Source organism: Mauremys mutica, chromosome 9, assembly GCF_020497125.1.
Source record: "Mauremys mutica isolate MM-2020 ecotype Southern chromosome 9, ASM2049712v1, whole genome shotgun sequence".
Lineage (NCBI taxonomy): Eukaryota > Metazoa > Chordata > Testudines > Geoemydidae > Mauremys > Mauremys mutica.
In genome coordinates this window covers 35,763,038-35,779,161 of record NC_059080.1, presented here as the reverse complement: position 1 = coordinate 35,779,161, position 16,124 = coordinate 35,763,038, and the positions used below count along the sequence as shown (strand labels likewise).

At 39.9% G+C, this 16,124-nt stretch overlaps 1 protein-coding gene across 3 annotated transcripts in view; it reads right to left on the bottom strand.

Moving 5' to 3' along the window:
- The window catches only part of DIAPH2 (diaphanous related formin 2), an 834,834-nt gene that overhangs the window by 684,443 nt on the left and 134,267 nt on the right, over nt 1-16,124 (bottom strand). For all 3 annotated transcript variants that reach the window (XM_045029932.1, XM_045029931.1, XM_045029930.1), the window contains one exon: nt 11,798-11,937. In XM_045029932.1, coding sequence (XP_044885867.1) covers nt 11,798-11,937 — 140 coding nt within the window. The remainder of the gene's footprint in view (nt 1-11,797; nt 11,938-16,124) is intronic.

The window sequence follows — 16,124 nt, the reverse complement described above, 5'->3', positions numbered from 1 at the left end:
TGACAGCCCTATTTAAAATACATAAATGAAAATCAAAACATTGAGAAGAGGAAATGTCTACTGTAATAGAAAATGTAAGAAAAAACACACGCCATGCCTGGCGTGTGGAAATATACATGCATATACAGTTTAGGAAATTTATCTTTTGCACCTGCTTGGGGCATTGAATAGCAAACTACCACCATGAAAGTCAGAGTATAGAAACTGTTCCATCTGTGACAACTAAAATACAATGAAGTATAGGGAAAGTAATACTACTGTGGTAAGTCACCCCCAAAGGTGTAATGCAATTTCAGCAGCAGCTTTCAAAAGAAACCAAGGCAATCACAATTTTGTGATATTTCTAAGTGGATTTAGGTCTATTTTCTGCTACGTACATGCAACTCCTAGTGCTAGTGATTTATTGCCATCAATTCTTCTGAAAAGCATTAACTATACACCCACCTGCACTGAGATGGCATTGCTGGAAATAACTTTTCTAGACTCATTAGTTTTCTCCCAGTAGATCATATTCTCTTTCATACACTTCAGGCAATAGACATGAATAGGGTAGAGGGTATAATTCTTGCTCTAAAAATTGGGTGCTTCCCTGTGTGCTCAAAAGAAAATGAAATTGGGATTCTTATAACTGAAATTTTTGTGTGACAAGTTTAGGAAAAAAGGAGAGAACTACATCAATCTCCAGCCAACAATCTGGGCCTTAAGCATTGTACCAATTTAAAAAAAAAAAAAGCATGGTTATTTAGCTGCACAACATTTAACCAGACAACTACAATATTTGAAAACTGCTTATACAGGTACACATAGTGGCATCCTTCCCAAGTTCAAGCAAAACTAACTTAACAGCAAGCTCATGTTTCCACAACTGAACTGGATCTTATACTCTGAAGCAGTTTCTAAAAGCATCAGAGTTACAGCCACTTTCCAAATCCTCTGATTATAATTGGTAGAGAAGGTCTTTTATGTCCTTTCATATGGAAAGTGAGTCTCTCTCAGGAAGGATGTACAGAAAAGTAACAATGCTGTTGAAGTAGTAACATATTGAATGGTCAATGTCCAGACATTCAACTAAAGGAGAAACAGGTCCACCAATGATTAAACAGTGCGAGCAAAGATGAGAATGGTTAAGATTTTCCCTGAAATCCACTATAGTGGATCAGTAAAACACAGTTTAACAGCACCCAGGCAGTTTGGAGAAGTTTCACTGGAGAACTTCTCGGCCTCATGGCTGAGAGGTGAAAACATTATCTAAAGTTGTCCCTGTAATACTCATGCAACCAGCTGGCTAGAAAGCAGTATAGAAGGTTCTTTACCAGCAGCATGCTTTAAAATGGATGGGTGGTATGCAGTAGGGATGTCCTCTACTACTTGCTGAGAACATAACTCCACTTGGTTTTCTTTATTCCCCCCCCCCCACTCCATACAATGTAGCTATTCAGTGGCAACAATGCCAACTTTAAAGAAACTCTTCTATATTGTCCCCATTTATATTAGCATTTAAAAAAAAAAAAAGCCTGCTTGTGCATCTATCAAATGTATCTGACTAAAATTACAAGGCTTCTTTCTATTTCAGTAGTATTGATTTGATGTCATGGAACTACTTTTTAATGTGTTCTGGCAAAAACTACACATTTTTATAGTTTTTCGTAAGAATTATTGCAAAATGTTTCACAGATTAAAAAATCACAGTTAAGTAAAATAAATAGCTAAGAGTACATGAACGTTTGAGGCAGTTTCTGTATTTTTGTTTGTTTCTTTTATTTTAAAGATAAATATAGTTTTCTCCCATTGTGTGTTCTCTGTCCCCAAAGGATAAAAATGACAAATCTTTTGGGTTTTTTTTCCCCCTTTTCCATTTTTTTAAATATTTTCTTGCTGTTAAATGTATTTGAAATTAACAGTGTACAGCCACTGAGGAAAAGCCAAATGTTCACACTAAACTTTAAACATGCTCACTAAAACTGACTAAAAAAATCAGTAACAACCAATTAAGCCATCAACACAATATCTACCAGCTCTAGTTACTCCAAATTCATATTAGCATCTGAGCACCTGAACCACACCACAGTAAAACAACAAAATTTAGATCTGTTCTGCTTTTTTAAACAGGCTGTCTTTGCTTCAGATATCCGCTTATTCCTCCCCACGCTGGTTTGCCTTCTTCCACTTCTGATTGGTTGTAGGTATTCTAAATGAAGTTAAAATGTGAAACAATTCTAATGGTGATCTATGTGAATGTTGAGTTGTTATGATAATATGGCAAATGTAATACCATTTTATTTTTCATTAAAATAGCATAATTCATTTCAAAAGAAGCCAAAGCACTTGACAAACGAAACCTCTGGGGACAAATGTGACAGCCAAACAGATTTTGCACAAGTTACTTTAAAAGCAAAACCCAAATAGGTTTGCAATGCCTTTGTAACCTTGATATCTTCATTATCTTATTTAATGGATAAAGCTTAAACCAACATAGGAAATGTGCAGTTGAGACAAAAAAAAACAATTAAGCACTCTAGAAATTTAAGTCAACTTTTATTTTTAAATATTCCATGGCCGTACAATTTTCTTACTAACCCTAGAACCAAGGAGTTCTACATTTTCACAGTTTTCATGAAAAGTTATTGAAAATAAACATCAGTCCATCAGGTCTCAGGTATATTTTGTTTCTTTATTTAACTTATGATTTGCCAAACCTGTTGTGCCAGTAAACACAAAATTTAGAACCCAAGGATATAAATAAAATTGACTAAAAGAATACACATTTTTAATAGAACACGGTGTGTGTGTGGGCGGGGGTTAATAACTTCCCTAGGAAACCAATCCTAAATGGAAGGGAGGCTTCAGAGTTGGTGTGTTGCTGTCTTTGTATGCTTTTTGAACTATCCATGACAGATGTATTTGACCCTTTTCCTGTATAAACATAACTGAGTATCGTTACTTTTTCTTTGTTTTAAACTAAAATTGCTGTTAATTATCATTACTTTCTCCTCCATTTGTTTCAGCACTCCAACTAATTACTAGAGCATTTATACATGCTGTAATAAGGTGTCTGCTTCCTAATCTGTCTGTCCTTACTTGCAGGATTGTATCAGAGATGCCAAATGCAGTGTTTGTGCCTTCACAATTACCTCCGTATTGATGAACTGTGATCAATTAGGCAATAGATACAATGTGATTAGAAAGGGAACATGTTTCCTTTATAGAATGTTCTCTTTCCCTCCATTAGGAAAGATCTTGTGATAAGTCAATAAAGGGAATTATTATTTTTTTTAAAAAAGTGTTTCAGAGAATGAGGTGACTCGGGGGTGACTAAATCAAACATTTGAAAAAGATCTTGGTGCTTTTACTTTTTTGTCAGTTTAAGGTGGTTCACAATTTTGGAATCCACCTCTGAGATTTTACCTGAGCAGACACTCACATAGGAATCCTCTTCATAGTATCTCAGCACCTCTCGACATTTTATTAGCCTTCTATGTCAATTACACTCAGTTATCTTCACAAAGCCCTGGTCTACACCACAGGGTTAGGTCGAATTTAGCTGCATTAGGTCAATTTTGGTATGAATGGAGCTGCAGGAAATCCAACAAGAGCACAGACCACCGCTGCAACCACTGTATAACTGCTACCCTCCTCCTCATGTTCCATAGCCTCCTCACCCAGATGTCCAAGAACGCGGGGGGGAGGGGAGGCTCCTTGCACCCAGCCACTCCACTCCAGAGGATGGCCAAAGCAACAGAAGGCTGTCATTCAAAGAGTTTGATTTTTAGTGTGGCTACAATAAGCAATGTGGCCTTGTCCGTTATCTCATTTTTTTTAATTAATAAAGAAAGAATGCATGGTTTCAAAACAATAGCTTACTTTATTTTGAAGGGGGGAGGATGGTTAGCTTACAGGGAATTAAAATCAACAACGGGGGTGGGTTTGCATCAAAGAGAAACACATACAACTGTCACACCAAAGCCTGGCCAGTCATGAAACTGGTTTTCAAACCCTCTCTGATGCGCAGAGCGCCTTGCTGTGCTCTTTTAATCAGCCTGGTGTCTGGCTGCTCAAAATCGGACACCAGGCAATTTGCCTCAACCTCCCACCCCGCCATAAATGTCTCCCCCTTACATTCACAGATATTATGGAGCACACAGCAAGCAGCAATAACAATGGGAATGTTGGTTGCGCTAAGGTCTGACCTAGTCAGCAAACATCGCCAGAAAGCTTTTAAACGTTCAAAGGCACATTCTACCACCATTCTGCACTTGCTCAGCCTATAGTTGAACTGCTCCTTACTACCGGCCAGGCTTCATGACATGTTTAACGAGAATTTTTAGCATACAATAAACTAGTTGTTGCTAACCTATTTTCTCAAGTGTTAGTCAACTATCATGAGCCATGGGAGCAAGGGGTAGGCTGGGGTAGGTGCAACCGCACGGTGCTGCCGGCTGGGAGAGCAGCATGACACAGAAGCCTCCAGCTCGCATGATATTCCAGGCAGGACTGAATCTCCATGAGACGAAACTTAAAGAAGAGAATGACCTGGAGTCTCTGGCTCCCATTCAGTATTCGAGGAGGATAGCCATATCTGTAAAGGCGCCCCAATCGATTTCACCGAGGTCTGCCAGGAGCACCCAGGAGACATACAACAGCTATCAGTCCTTCTGCACCATCTGCCATGAAGGCAAGGAGCTGCTGCTGTGTAGCAATGCTGTACCGTGTCTGCAGCAGCACCCAGGAGACATACGGTGACGGTGAGCTGAGCGGGCTCCATGCTTGCCGTGCTATGGCATCTGCATGGGTAACCCAGGAAAAAAGGCACGAAACAATTGTATGCCATTGCTTTTCAGTGGGGCCTGACGACATGTACCCAAAACCATCCATGACAATATTTTTGCCCCATCAGGCATTGGGAGCTTAACCCAGAATTCCAATGGGCAGCGGAGACTGCGGGAACTGTGGGATAGCTACCCACAGTGCACCGCTCTGTAAGTCGATGCTAGCCACGGTAGTGAGGACGCACTCTACCGACTTAATGTGCTTAGTGTGGACATACACAATCGACTGTATAAAATCAGTTTCTAAAAATCGACTTCTATAAAATCAACCTAATTTCGTAGTGTAGACATACCCTAATAGTAATAACAACTTATATATGGTTTCATATCTTCCAACTGCTTCAGAACCATTATCTAATGTTCACAAAATTCTTGTGATGTTGGGTATTAATCCCATTTTTTTCTGGGAAACAGACACAGAGGTTAAATAACTTGCCCAAAGTGACACAGTTGTCCTATCTTTGAATGTTTTGCTCCCAAATCCAAGTTAGAAGGTACCTAATCTGGCCAGAGAAATGGCGTTACAAATTAAGTACACAGAAATTAATATAGACATTCTGAGGACAGGAGTGGATTAGGGTTTTGTGGGGGCCTCTCCCCACCTCTTACATCTGCAGTCCGCTCCCACCCACGGTCCCCTCCCCACCGCGCTCCTGCCAGGAAAATGGGGTCAAGGCACGGGGGCTTGTCCTACTTTGCCCACCCGATGCTCCAGTCGGAACATCAGACGGGTAGAGCGAGGCAAGCCCCTGTGCCCCAACTCTGCTCCCCGGCAGGAGTGGCAGGCGGATAGAGTTTTGCTCCAATTTAAACTGGCCAGTGTGGTAGCTGAAGTTCTGCAAATATAGAATTATCAGGTGCCCTGTCACTAAAACAGACACTGATCTGTTAGGCATCCCTGCTCCTGACAGCGAGATAGTGGAGAGATTGAAAAGCAGTGCAAGGAAGAGCACATTATGGGATGAAACAAAGAATAGTGGAAATTTGACTCCAAGCTCCCACAATTCCATGAGAGGAATGCTGGTATCCCACAATGCCTGCAAAAATGACCCAAAAAGCAGCACGCAAGATAGCACAAGAGACACTGGAATGTCTACCCCCATTGCTGGTTTTCTTTTGTTGATAAAGCCTCTCGCTGAGAGGACACGCTGCACCAGGAAAAAAAAAAAAAAAAAGAAGGCCAAACGTGCACATGCTACAGCAATGTCAGTAGCTGTATGCTGGCACAAATGCTACCAGTAAAATAGTCTATTGTAGACGTGGCCTAAGATCAATGAGGTTGCACAGGAATAAATAGGTTCCAAATTCTGCCCTACAGCCTAGTTAATCTATATCAATATTATTCAAGGTTACTTTCTTCTACAAGTTATTCCTCTTTTGTCGGAGTCAGGAAGCCAATGATATAAATGACAGGTTTTCACCTGCACATAAGGTTCGCAGAAGTTATGCATCTCCAAGTCACAGTGAAGAGAATGAGTATTGATAGAATCAGTATATAATCATAATCATACTGCTATCAACAACTAGCAAAGATTACAAGGTATGAAGTGTCAGGAATTGTCTTCTGAACTTGCTGTGAATTACCAGTCCAGGCTAACTTTGATAGTTACACTTCACCCAAAAGTAACAAAATAAAAATATATTTTACTACATCTCCTGTGGTAATGATTTAGGTCTATTCTTAATACAATACTTTCTCCACTACAGGGAAGAGAAAATACTAAATGTACAACAAAATCAAAACTTTTATATTTTAAGTTCTCATCTTATTAAATATTTTCATTTTTTTGTCATTGCAAGGATGACATGTTTACAGAGAATTTTTAGCATAAAATAAACTAGTTGTTGTTAACCTATTTTCTCAAGTGTTAGTCAACTATCATATTTGGATAAAATTATTAATTATTTCCTCAATGAAAGAAATTATGAATGAAACTCCAGGACAACTATTGAAGTAGGCTATATGCAAAAGATACTCAAACTTGGTAAACAATATTTTTATACGAGCTGTTTGGAAATGCTAGGCTACTATAGATGCATGAAATTCACATATAGTTTAATAAAAGCTTATATCATGAATAACTTATACTTCCATAAACAAAACATTGTGAATTAACTTAAGTTCTTGTTCACCCTTTAGTGCATGTAGCAGAGGCAGTGAATTGTTAACTTCCCCATTAATGTAGTCATCTACTCTAACTTGTTAAAAAGTATACTCAAAATTATATGGTACAGCGCCCAGAAGTTTGCATTCATCAGCTTCACGCAAAAGCCAATAGAAAAGAAGTCCCTGCCCAAATTAGTTACAATGGTATTACTGCTTCCTTGGAAATACTCTATGAGTTAAGACAACGACAGAGGATAATGAACAATTTGAAAACCAATTCTGCTAGAGTTATTTCCGACAAAGCCCATAAATTCTAACCTCTGCCAATAAAAGTGATGAATATGATTTACTGCCACCCACCCTTCACTGAACTAATTTTTTTAAATCACTACATTATCATAATTCTCTGAATCGCCCCAGTATGTCTAGTATACATGCAATCTTGCAGAAGTGAGCTTTTCTACTCCTGACTGCCATAAAGAGTAGAGGACACTGTCAGCAGTAATTTATAAGGCTATGTCTACACAAACAAGTTGTACTGATTGAGTTATACTCAATATAGTTAAAACACTTCAAACCCATAGTTATGTAGTTATACTGGTGTAAGAAGGCTTATGTTGGTGTGACTGCATTCAGACTAGGGGCAGTACTGCTATTAATGATTTCAGTTTACAAAAAAGTTGTATTCCCACCCAAAACAGTTATACTAATACAAAAACCTCCATGCTCAATTCCACCAGAATAAGAAATCTGGGCAGCAAGCTGGAGCTGGGTGCAATTATCCTAGCACCCATGTAAGGCATGTGAAACAGTATGGTCTAACTAGAGCCCAGGTATATGCAGGAGGGGTGTATTTCACCATAAGACAAATTCTATCATGACAGAGAGTGAATTCCAATTTAACAATACAATTCAAGAGATACCTGTTGAGACTGACATTGATTTCACTCAAGTAATGAGAAATGGTGCTAAAATTCTCCTAAATAATCGCTATGGCAAAACTTTTAGCTAAGTGTTTGCCTCTTCATCCAGGCAACTGGTCTGTCCCTTCCCTACCCCCACAACTCCACACCAACTCCGAGATTAGAGGATGAGCTACAACATGCAAAGAGAAACATTTAGTTAATTATCCTCTGAACACACAGTGCAAAGAAAATTAAAAGTGAAAAAGAAAGATTATGAAGTTGTAATATACCAGTAGAGCAAAACTACACACAGACATGCCTCTGAATTTCCCAGAGTTTTGCTGACCAGTTTTCATGAAACATTTTTTATTATGTTCAGAGAAAGCTATTTTCAAACTCAAGATGTCCAATCTAATACAGAAGTTTGTTTTTAATTGGTTTTTGTTTGTTTGATTTTACTTCCTCAATAGCAGAACTGAATAGGTAAATCAGCCTCTCATTAAAATATTTATGGCACAGGAGTTGGACAAGGAACTCCTTGAAGGCAATGTAATAAATTTAGCCTTTAAATCAAAATGCAACCATTCCAAGGCTAATGCTACCATCAGCACTAGCTTTTCCACAGTAACAGAGAAATTATGTCAAGGCACCCAGTTGCAGAAGGGAATGAATACTACTTCTTCAAGGGTGGTTCCAAAGCAACAGTCTGCTGTACATCCGGGCCTCCACAGGGGAATGAGCCCTTCTGAGACGCAATGCTTCCTCGAGTTTGTGTCTCCACACTGACCTTAACTGGGACACACACCTTCAAGGTATGATATAGTCCTTAAGTTGTGACATAACACAAACTTCACATGGGTATTAACCACATATTTTCAACAACAGAGTACAGCTCCACCCTTATGCCAAATTATTTATTTACTGACAACAAGGCTGAGTATCAACCTATAGACACCACCAATGTAAGAGTGGGCACGGGAGATCATATTTTATGCCGAACAAAAATCACTTTCTTTATCACTTGAGAAGGATACTGTGTGGCTGCGCAGCACTGTCTCACACTCAGGTGCCTCCATGTATTTAACAAAAATATTATGTGAAGTCACCCATCACATCTCTTAGTTACCCGCTATCACTGCATGTCCATATTACGAACATTTATCCCACTCTCAACCTCCTCCCCACACTGTAACACACAGAGAGACATCAGCAAAATTATACAAGAATAAGTGTTTACCTTGCTCTCCCAGGCCCTTCAACATGCGCCCTGCAAGAGATGCTGGGTGATTCATGTTCTTGTGCCTATGATTACTGGCATGAGTGCTGGCACTGATCTGCCAAATATATGCTATAAGGAGAGACCCCTGAAGACAACCCAGTTTTAATATAAGAGTTACTTATTGACTTCCAAAAAGTCTGCTTGGTTATTCTCATTTCATGAACTAGATGTAATCACTACAGATATGTCTATCACGGCTGAATTCAATGAGTTCAACTCATAATCAATAAAGGTTTCCCTTTTATTTCCAGTAGGATTTCACCTCCTCCTGATCTCCACAGTTTATCTGACTTTATTGCAATATTTTGCAGTTTTCAACTTGATCCACACTTTTCCCTGGAACTGGGAAAGTTACATGTTTTCAGAGCTATGTAGAATATGCTATCAACACCGCTGATAGAGCTTAACTAGAAGAACAGGGAATTTTAAATGCCAGGTACAAGATTTACAATCCAAAGGCATACAAAAAGTCAAGCAGAAGGACTGATAGTATGACAAAAAAAAGAGTTTTACACTCTCTCTCAAAAAAAAAAAATCACTAAAAATCTTTGGCTCCTCAGTGACGTTTCAAAAATGAATGTAGCCATGACACTTTAGATCTTGGTTTTGACCTCTAATGCAGTTAAAGAAAGTAAATCAGAAAGGTTTTCAGATGAGAATCTTATTTAAAAAGGGCTTTTAAAAGGTACTGATTCAAGTAACATGGGAACATGTGTATACAGTTTACATCTTATTTGTGTTTTTTCAGCCTACATATTTACTGTACCTGATCATAGGAAGTGAAGCATATTGTAGAGGCACTTTTCACAGTACCAGAATAATAATATTATCATCTTTATAGGGGTGCACAACAGAGGACACAGTGGGCTCTTCTTCACCCAACCCCTGGTCAGCCCTAACTCATGGGGAGACAGGAATGGGGAAATCTTGCCAAAACAGATTTATATTGTACAGAAAGAGACCAGAAACTGCACAGACTTTTTTCTTCTAACTCTGATCTGTAGTCTGTTTCTCTGGTGTTTGGTGCAGCCTCAACTCCTGTAGCCCCTCGCTGCACCAAACATAAAATATAGTTATTATGCCTGGTTGCCTGTGAGCTCCAGGTAACTTCTCAGATTTTTATCCCTTGAATTCCTGGCCCACAAACTCAGTAGCAGCTGGCACAGGAAACTGAAGATACTTTTGTCTAACTCTTCTTAGGTTGCTCCTAAGTTTAAAGACTTTTCCACACTGTATCACACATACCTATTTAACCTTACTCCAAAAGTACGGGCTCTAAAACAGGGATTTACAGTTAAACAAAAAAGTTAAGGAAAGATACTTTACTGGCAGGCCAAATCTACCATAAAAAAAATTTGCAGTCTACCCATTGTTTTTTCATTGAAGATTACTAAATGATTCATTATCTAAAATACTACTCAAGACTTTTATACATCATATCTGAAATGCTTAATATAAATAAATAAAATCAAATAAAATAAAATAAAAATACTACTTGCCACACTTTGAAAGATGAGTATTGTAGCTTATTTGTTTTAACTAGCAGACCGAATGCCAAAATTGCTATAGGCATGAAGCTTTAATATGTGCGGGAATAGTCCCTCACTAGGGAAACATATTTGAGCCTTCAGGCAAACTTTGGTTACTTGATCAATTTATGATGCTTTCAAAACAAGCTGTTGTGGATCTGCAGCATATTTCACATGGGATTTTTTTTTCAAATATGGTAAGTAAAGGCTGTGTTGAGCCAGGGCTAATTAAGTTTTTTTTATGAAAGAATGGCTGTGGTATTGAAGAGCATGTGGGATGAAGCAAATGGCCCTTCCCCCGCTTCACTTCAGACATTCCACCATCAGCAGTAAAGGAGCTCCATTACTGTACATCTTAGAAAGTGTGTGTTGGTCACATACCCCCTTCCTGCAAACTTCAGGGGTGTTTAGTGACTGTATAAACAGATTATGAACAGCCAGGACAAATGTTACAGCTTAAGGAACTCAGCAGGTTATCAGCCTCACAAGGAGTATGGAAAGTCAGCCAATATTCCTCACATAAACATGGATACAAATTCAAAGTCAGCCCAGTTGTCAATCCTTTGTGCATTCGCACTCTAAAGCTGTGCACAGAGGACGAGACATACTGAAGCCACTGGGGCACATCTATTAGCAAATATGCCATATGGTAATATACATAAAATCATTCATAGCTTACTAGTCAGCAGGTTTCATTGCTCGCCCCAGTGTCTCATTTGACACCAGAGGTAAATAACTTGATTTACCAGTCACCTCTGATGTCAAACGATTTCCCTTCCTTCAACCAAAACAATAGTTTCAGCAATTTCAAAAGTCACATGCTTTTTAAACAGTAGCAGCAAATCTTCTGGTTTCTAAAGCTTTCATGAAGAAACACTGTTAAGCAGAGCCTGAAACTATAAGAATTACTGCTCTGCTTTTAGACACTTCCTTCTTAACAGTGCTTAACCTAAAGCCTATGTCTTTAACCATTATGATCATTTATCTTTCACAGCACTTTTAGACTTCAATCTTGGTACTGAAACCCAAGAAATTAACTAATTTTATAACGTTTCACACATGGGTCCTACTTATGACACAGCAGTTTATTATTTACAATTAACACCATTATATATCATCTCTGTTATTATAAAGTAAAACATATCTCCTACCTGACTGGATTGCTGGTTAGAGACACTCTCAGAGACTCTAGGCAGTTAAGAAGTTTTTCTTCTGTGATACCAGATCGTAATTCATGGACATATTCTTGTGAAGATAGTGTGCACTCATGCTTGCTATTTTTCAATCCTCCCTGTAAAAAAAAAAATAAATGAACAGATGAAATTTTACCATAGCCAGAATCCAAATTACATGAATTAGTAGAATATTTTTAAGAAAATACAGATGTGAAATTTCACATCTAGAACTGTCATTCTTACTATCTGGCAAGACTACTGCATTCGAACGCCTGACTTACAAGTATAAACAAGGCTGTATACAGTAACATTGCTTGTATGGCTAGCAAGAAGGCTAGTGCACACAGAAAATTTTCTTCCATCCTCCAGAGAAGAAATGTAAAAAACTTATCACCCAAGTAGCAGCTAATAGTGATGTATAGCACGATATATTAAGCCTTAAATAAAATTCCCTAGGACAAAAAATTAATCTGTGACATGCTGTTTGAAAAAAATAGTGTACATCATTTTAAGATTTTATCCATAGATTTGAAAGGAACTTATTTTTTAAAAGTAACCAAAATTGAGAAAAAAAGATTTACTCAAACTATACAAGGATTGACTATTTTAAAAAAAATGTTTTTTTAATATTATGAAACATACAAATAGGAGGTATATTTTAATGTATAGATATAAAACACATCATATGGAAATATGGGAAAATCCACCTGACATCTTATTTAAGGAAAGCAAGTAACAACTCCCAGCAGATGAACCTTGGTACGTAGTTTGGTATCTGAGGGATATCCCATCAATATTTCATAACTCTACAGCTTTCTAAACCCATCCTGCACTTCAAAGTCCATTATAGTAATACAATGAAGCTGGGCGAAAGGAAGACAATTGTCTCCAGACATTATTTCTGGAAGAGAATTGTGGAGATATTTTTCTATAGATGCATATTAGTTTGCCTAAGTCCTTGATTTCATATGAAGTTCAGCAGAGTTGAAGCTTCACGATCGTCTAGTGGTTAGATAACAAGAAGCTTGGGTTCCAGTACTAACTAATAGTTTTGGTACTATTAGGCCTGGTCTACACTGGGGGGGGGGGGGTGTCGATGTAAGATACGCAACTTCAGCTACGGGAATACCGTAGCTGAAGTCGAAGTATCTTATTCCGACTTACCTCCCGTCCTCACCGCGAGGGATCGACGTCCGCAGCTCCACGTGTCGACTCCGCTACCGCCGCTCGCTCCGGTGGAGTTCCGGAGTCGACGGGAGCACGTTCAGGGATCGATATATCGCGTCTAGATGAGACGTGATATATCGATCCCCGAAAAATCGATCGCCATCCGCCAATACGGCGGGTAGTCTGGACCTACCCCTACATAAGTATAATAAGAGTTAAAATTTGGTTGTTTCCATGCAAATTGCAATTGGAAGCTCTGATGAGTTTTAGCTCATGAGCTCTAGTCTCCATCTTCCATGGAAATTGAGGTAGTATTGGAAGAAATAAATTCAGGGAAGAGTTAAAGGAGGTGTTTTCCCCTTCAATTTATCAGTTTACTCCTTGGCTTTATTGATTCAATTTTATGGGAACTGCATGCAGAAACAGAATTTTCACATTCATTTCAGCTGCTGGTTAGCTGCTGAATTTTTCAAGAATAGGTTTCAAGTAATAGTTACAAAAGGCTCCTAAAGTGTTAAGTTCATCAATTAAATAGATAAATATGTAATAAAGAGAAGTTTTGGTTTTTCACCAACATTACAGCTTCAAAAAGTTGGCATATTAAATTATTTCTGACCTGGACATGCAAAAGTCAAACCATCTCCAACTACTCAAATCCCTGCCTTCATGCCTCTTCACAGTTCTAGAACCTTAACTGGGCCTGCCTCTTCCTGCAGTTCCCTGCCTCATTCCCTAAATACATCTGCAACAAATGAGACCGATCCTACAGAAAAGAGTTGCTTTCACTATCAGTTCTGATTTATCGCTTGAGCAAGTTCCATCCTGCAGATGGAACAAGGCAGATGTGTCAGATTATCTTAATGCTAAAGAAAGGCAGCACACGCATTACCTAACGCACGTGCTTGACTTTACTACAACAATTTTAATAGGTTTTAAAATAAATGTTTATATATACACACCAACAACTCAAAAGCAAGATAACTAAATGAAAATTTTAGCCAACCAATAGCTCATGCCTTCTACTCCTCCACCCACAAATACACACATTATCACCACATGCACCACAAACCATATACCACAACCCAATCTTCCCTGCAATCTATTCAATTATGCATGCACCCGAGATTATTTTCCCCTTCCAACCCTATTGCTCATGGACAATTGGTGTAGTACTTGGCTATGTTAGTGTCTGTTACAGCTTTCCCCCTATTCCATTTTGTTTCTTACAGCTGTCCCCTTACTCCATTTTGTTTTTGTTCTCCTCCTGTGACCGCCCCTCCCTGGCTGTTAAGTTGTTTACCAGGGCCACTGCCCTTCTCAAAGGGAGGGCCCCTTAAGTCGTTTACCAAGAGCCACTGCCCTTCTCAAAGGGATGGCCACTTGTGCTGCGTGCTAAGTGGGACCACTGCCCTGTTCAAAGGGTTGGTCCTGTTATCACCTTGTTAAACCTGGGCTTTGTGTAGGGTAGGCAATGTCCAGAGCTGCAAGACCTAATGTGTTTTTGAGATCCTGGGCATGAGTCATAGGCCTCATGTGCTTTTGAGTCCTGAGGTGTGAACTCACACCTATTGTCCAGGACTCTGCCCAGGCACGTCTCTGTGCTCACCTGCAGTTTTTCCCTGTGTCTCCTCCCCTGTGACAGAGGGAGCCTATCAGGATTACTGGCGGGAAGCTGCCTGAGTTTGTCTTTAAAAAACAGGCATTTTGAAACAAACATCAGAAAGGTTCCTGCATTGCTGCCTGGTCTGATCAGCCAGGGGTTCTGGGGGGTCCTTTCTCCGCTCTCGTTTTATTTTTGAGCATACCCCCGTTTTTAAACCCCCCCCCCCACGAAGAACGAATTGCTGCCTGAGAGACCTCCTGGTTATCGAGACCGTACCGAGCCCTCCTTGCTTCTTCTGATGTTGTTGCTGCTTCTGCCTTTGCTGCTGCCTTGGGGACTGGTAAGAATCCCTCTGTGAAACTTTCTATACTTTTATTTTATTATTTTAGCTGCTGGCTCTGTTTCCCCAGCACACAGACTCAAGCTAAACCTTGGTCTGTGTCTTAAAACCTCTCTTAAACTCTGCGGCGCTTTGCCGCTAAAAAATAAGTTTGTGCCGCCGATAAGCTCTGCTCCAATGGGCTTTGCTTCGGGGCTCACTGTTTTCAGCCGTATCCACTGCTGCAGCCACCATCCCTTGGCTTCCTTGGGGGCTGCCTTGGGAGCTGTATCCTGGGCACATACCACTCTGCCCTCTGTAACTTCCCCATAGCATAAGGTGCACCATAGGTTTTGCTTTTTAGTCTAATAAGTCATAGTTTGCTAAGATTGTAGCGCTTGTAAGTTTCACCTGCCTTGCTATAGTTTGCTGTTTTGTTGCTCCGTATAGTTGCTTGTTATAGTTTTGCTTAGAATTGTGATATTTGTTGTTTTGCCTAGTCGTTGGTTAAGATAGATTTAAAAAAGCCATTGCCTGGTTGTATTCTGTACCTGTTTTGTTATTTTGTATAAGCTGCTTGTCATTTTATATAAGTTTAATTAAGTTAGACGATAGATAAGGTTTTTTGCTGTTTGAATTCGTCTTCCCGCTGTCCCGATCTCTCCCTGAACTTTCCCGTGTCTGTTTTTCCCCCACTCCAATCTCCCCGTCTGTGTACTTCTCCGTGTCTCCCTGTTGTAATCCTTTGCTGCTTTTCCTCCCGCGTGCATCACCCTCCGAACTTCCCAAACCCCTTGCTGCTTCTCCCCCTGTGTGACTTCCCAAACCCTTTGCCGCTTCTTTGCTTTTTTGGGGGGGGGTGTCCGCTTGTTGCTTAAACCTCCCTCTAGCCCTTCTTTACACTTCTCTGCTGCCTCTCCCTGTATCCCCTGTGTTCGTGCTCCCGCTTCTCCGCTGCCCCTCCCCTACCGAAGATCACCATCACACTGCTCCGTTTGTCTTCACCCCGCTGCTCCGCAGCGTCCCTGAAGTGCTCTCCGCTGCTGCAACCTGTTTCTTCCCTCAGCTGTCTCCCCCATTCTCCATGTGCCTTCCCATCGCTTGCACGTTCAGCGCCCTCCCCTCTTGCTGCTCCCAGACTCCCCTTAAGTGTGCTCCAGCTGCTCTTGTCTCCCGTACGTCCAGCCCGCAGGCTCCTGAAGACTGCTCTGGGC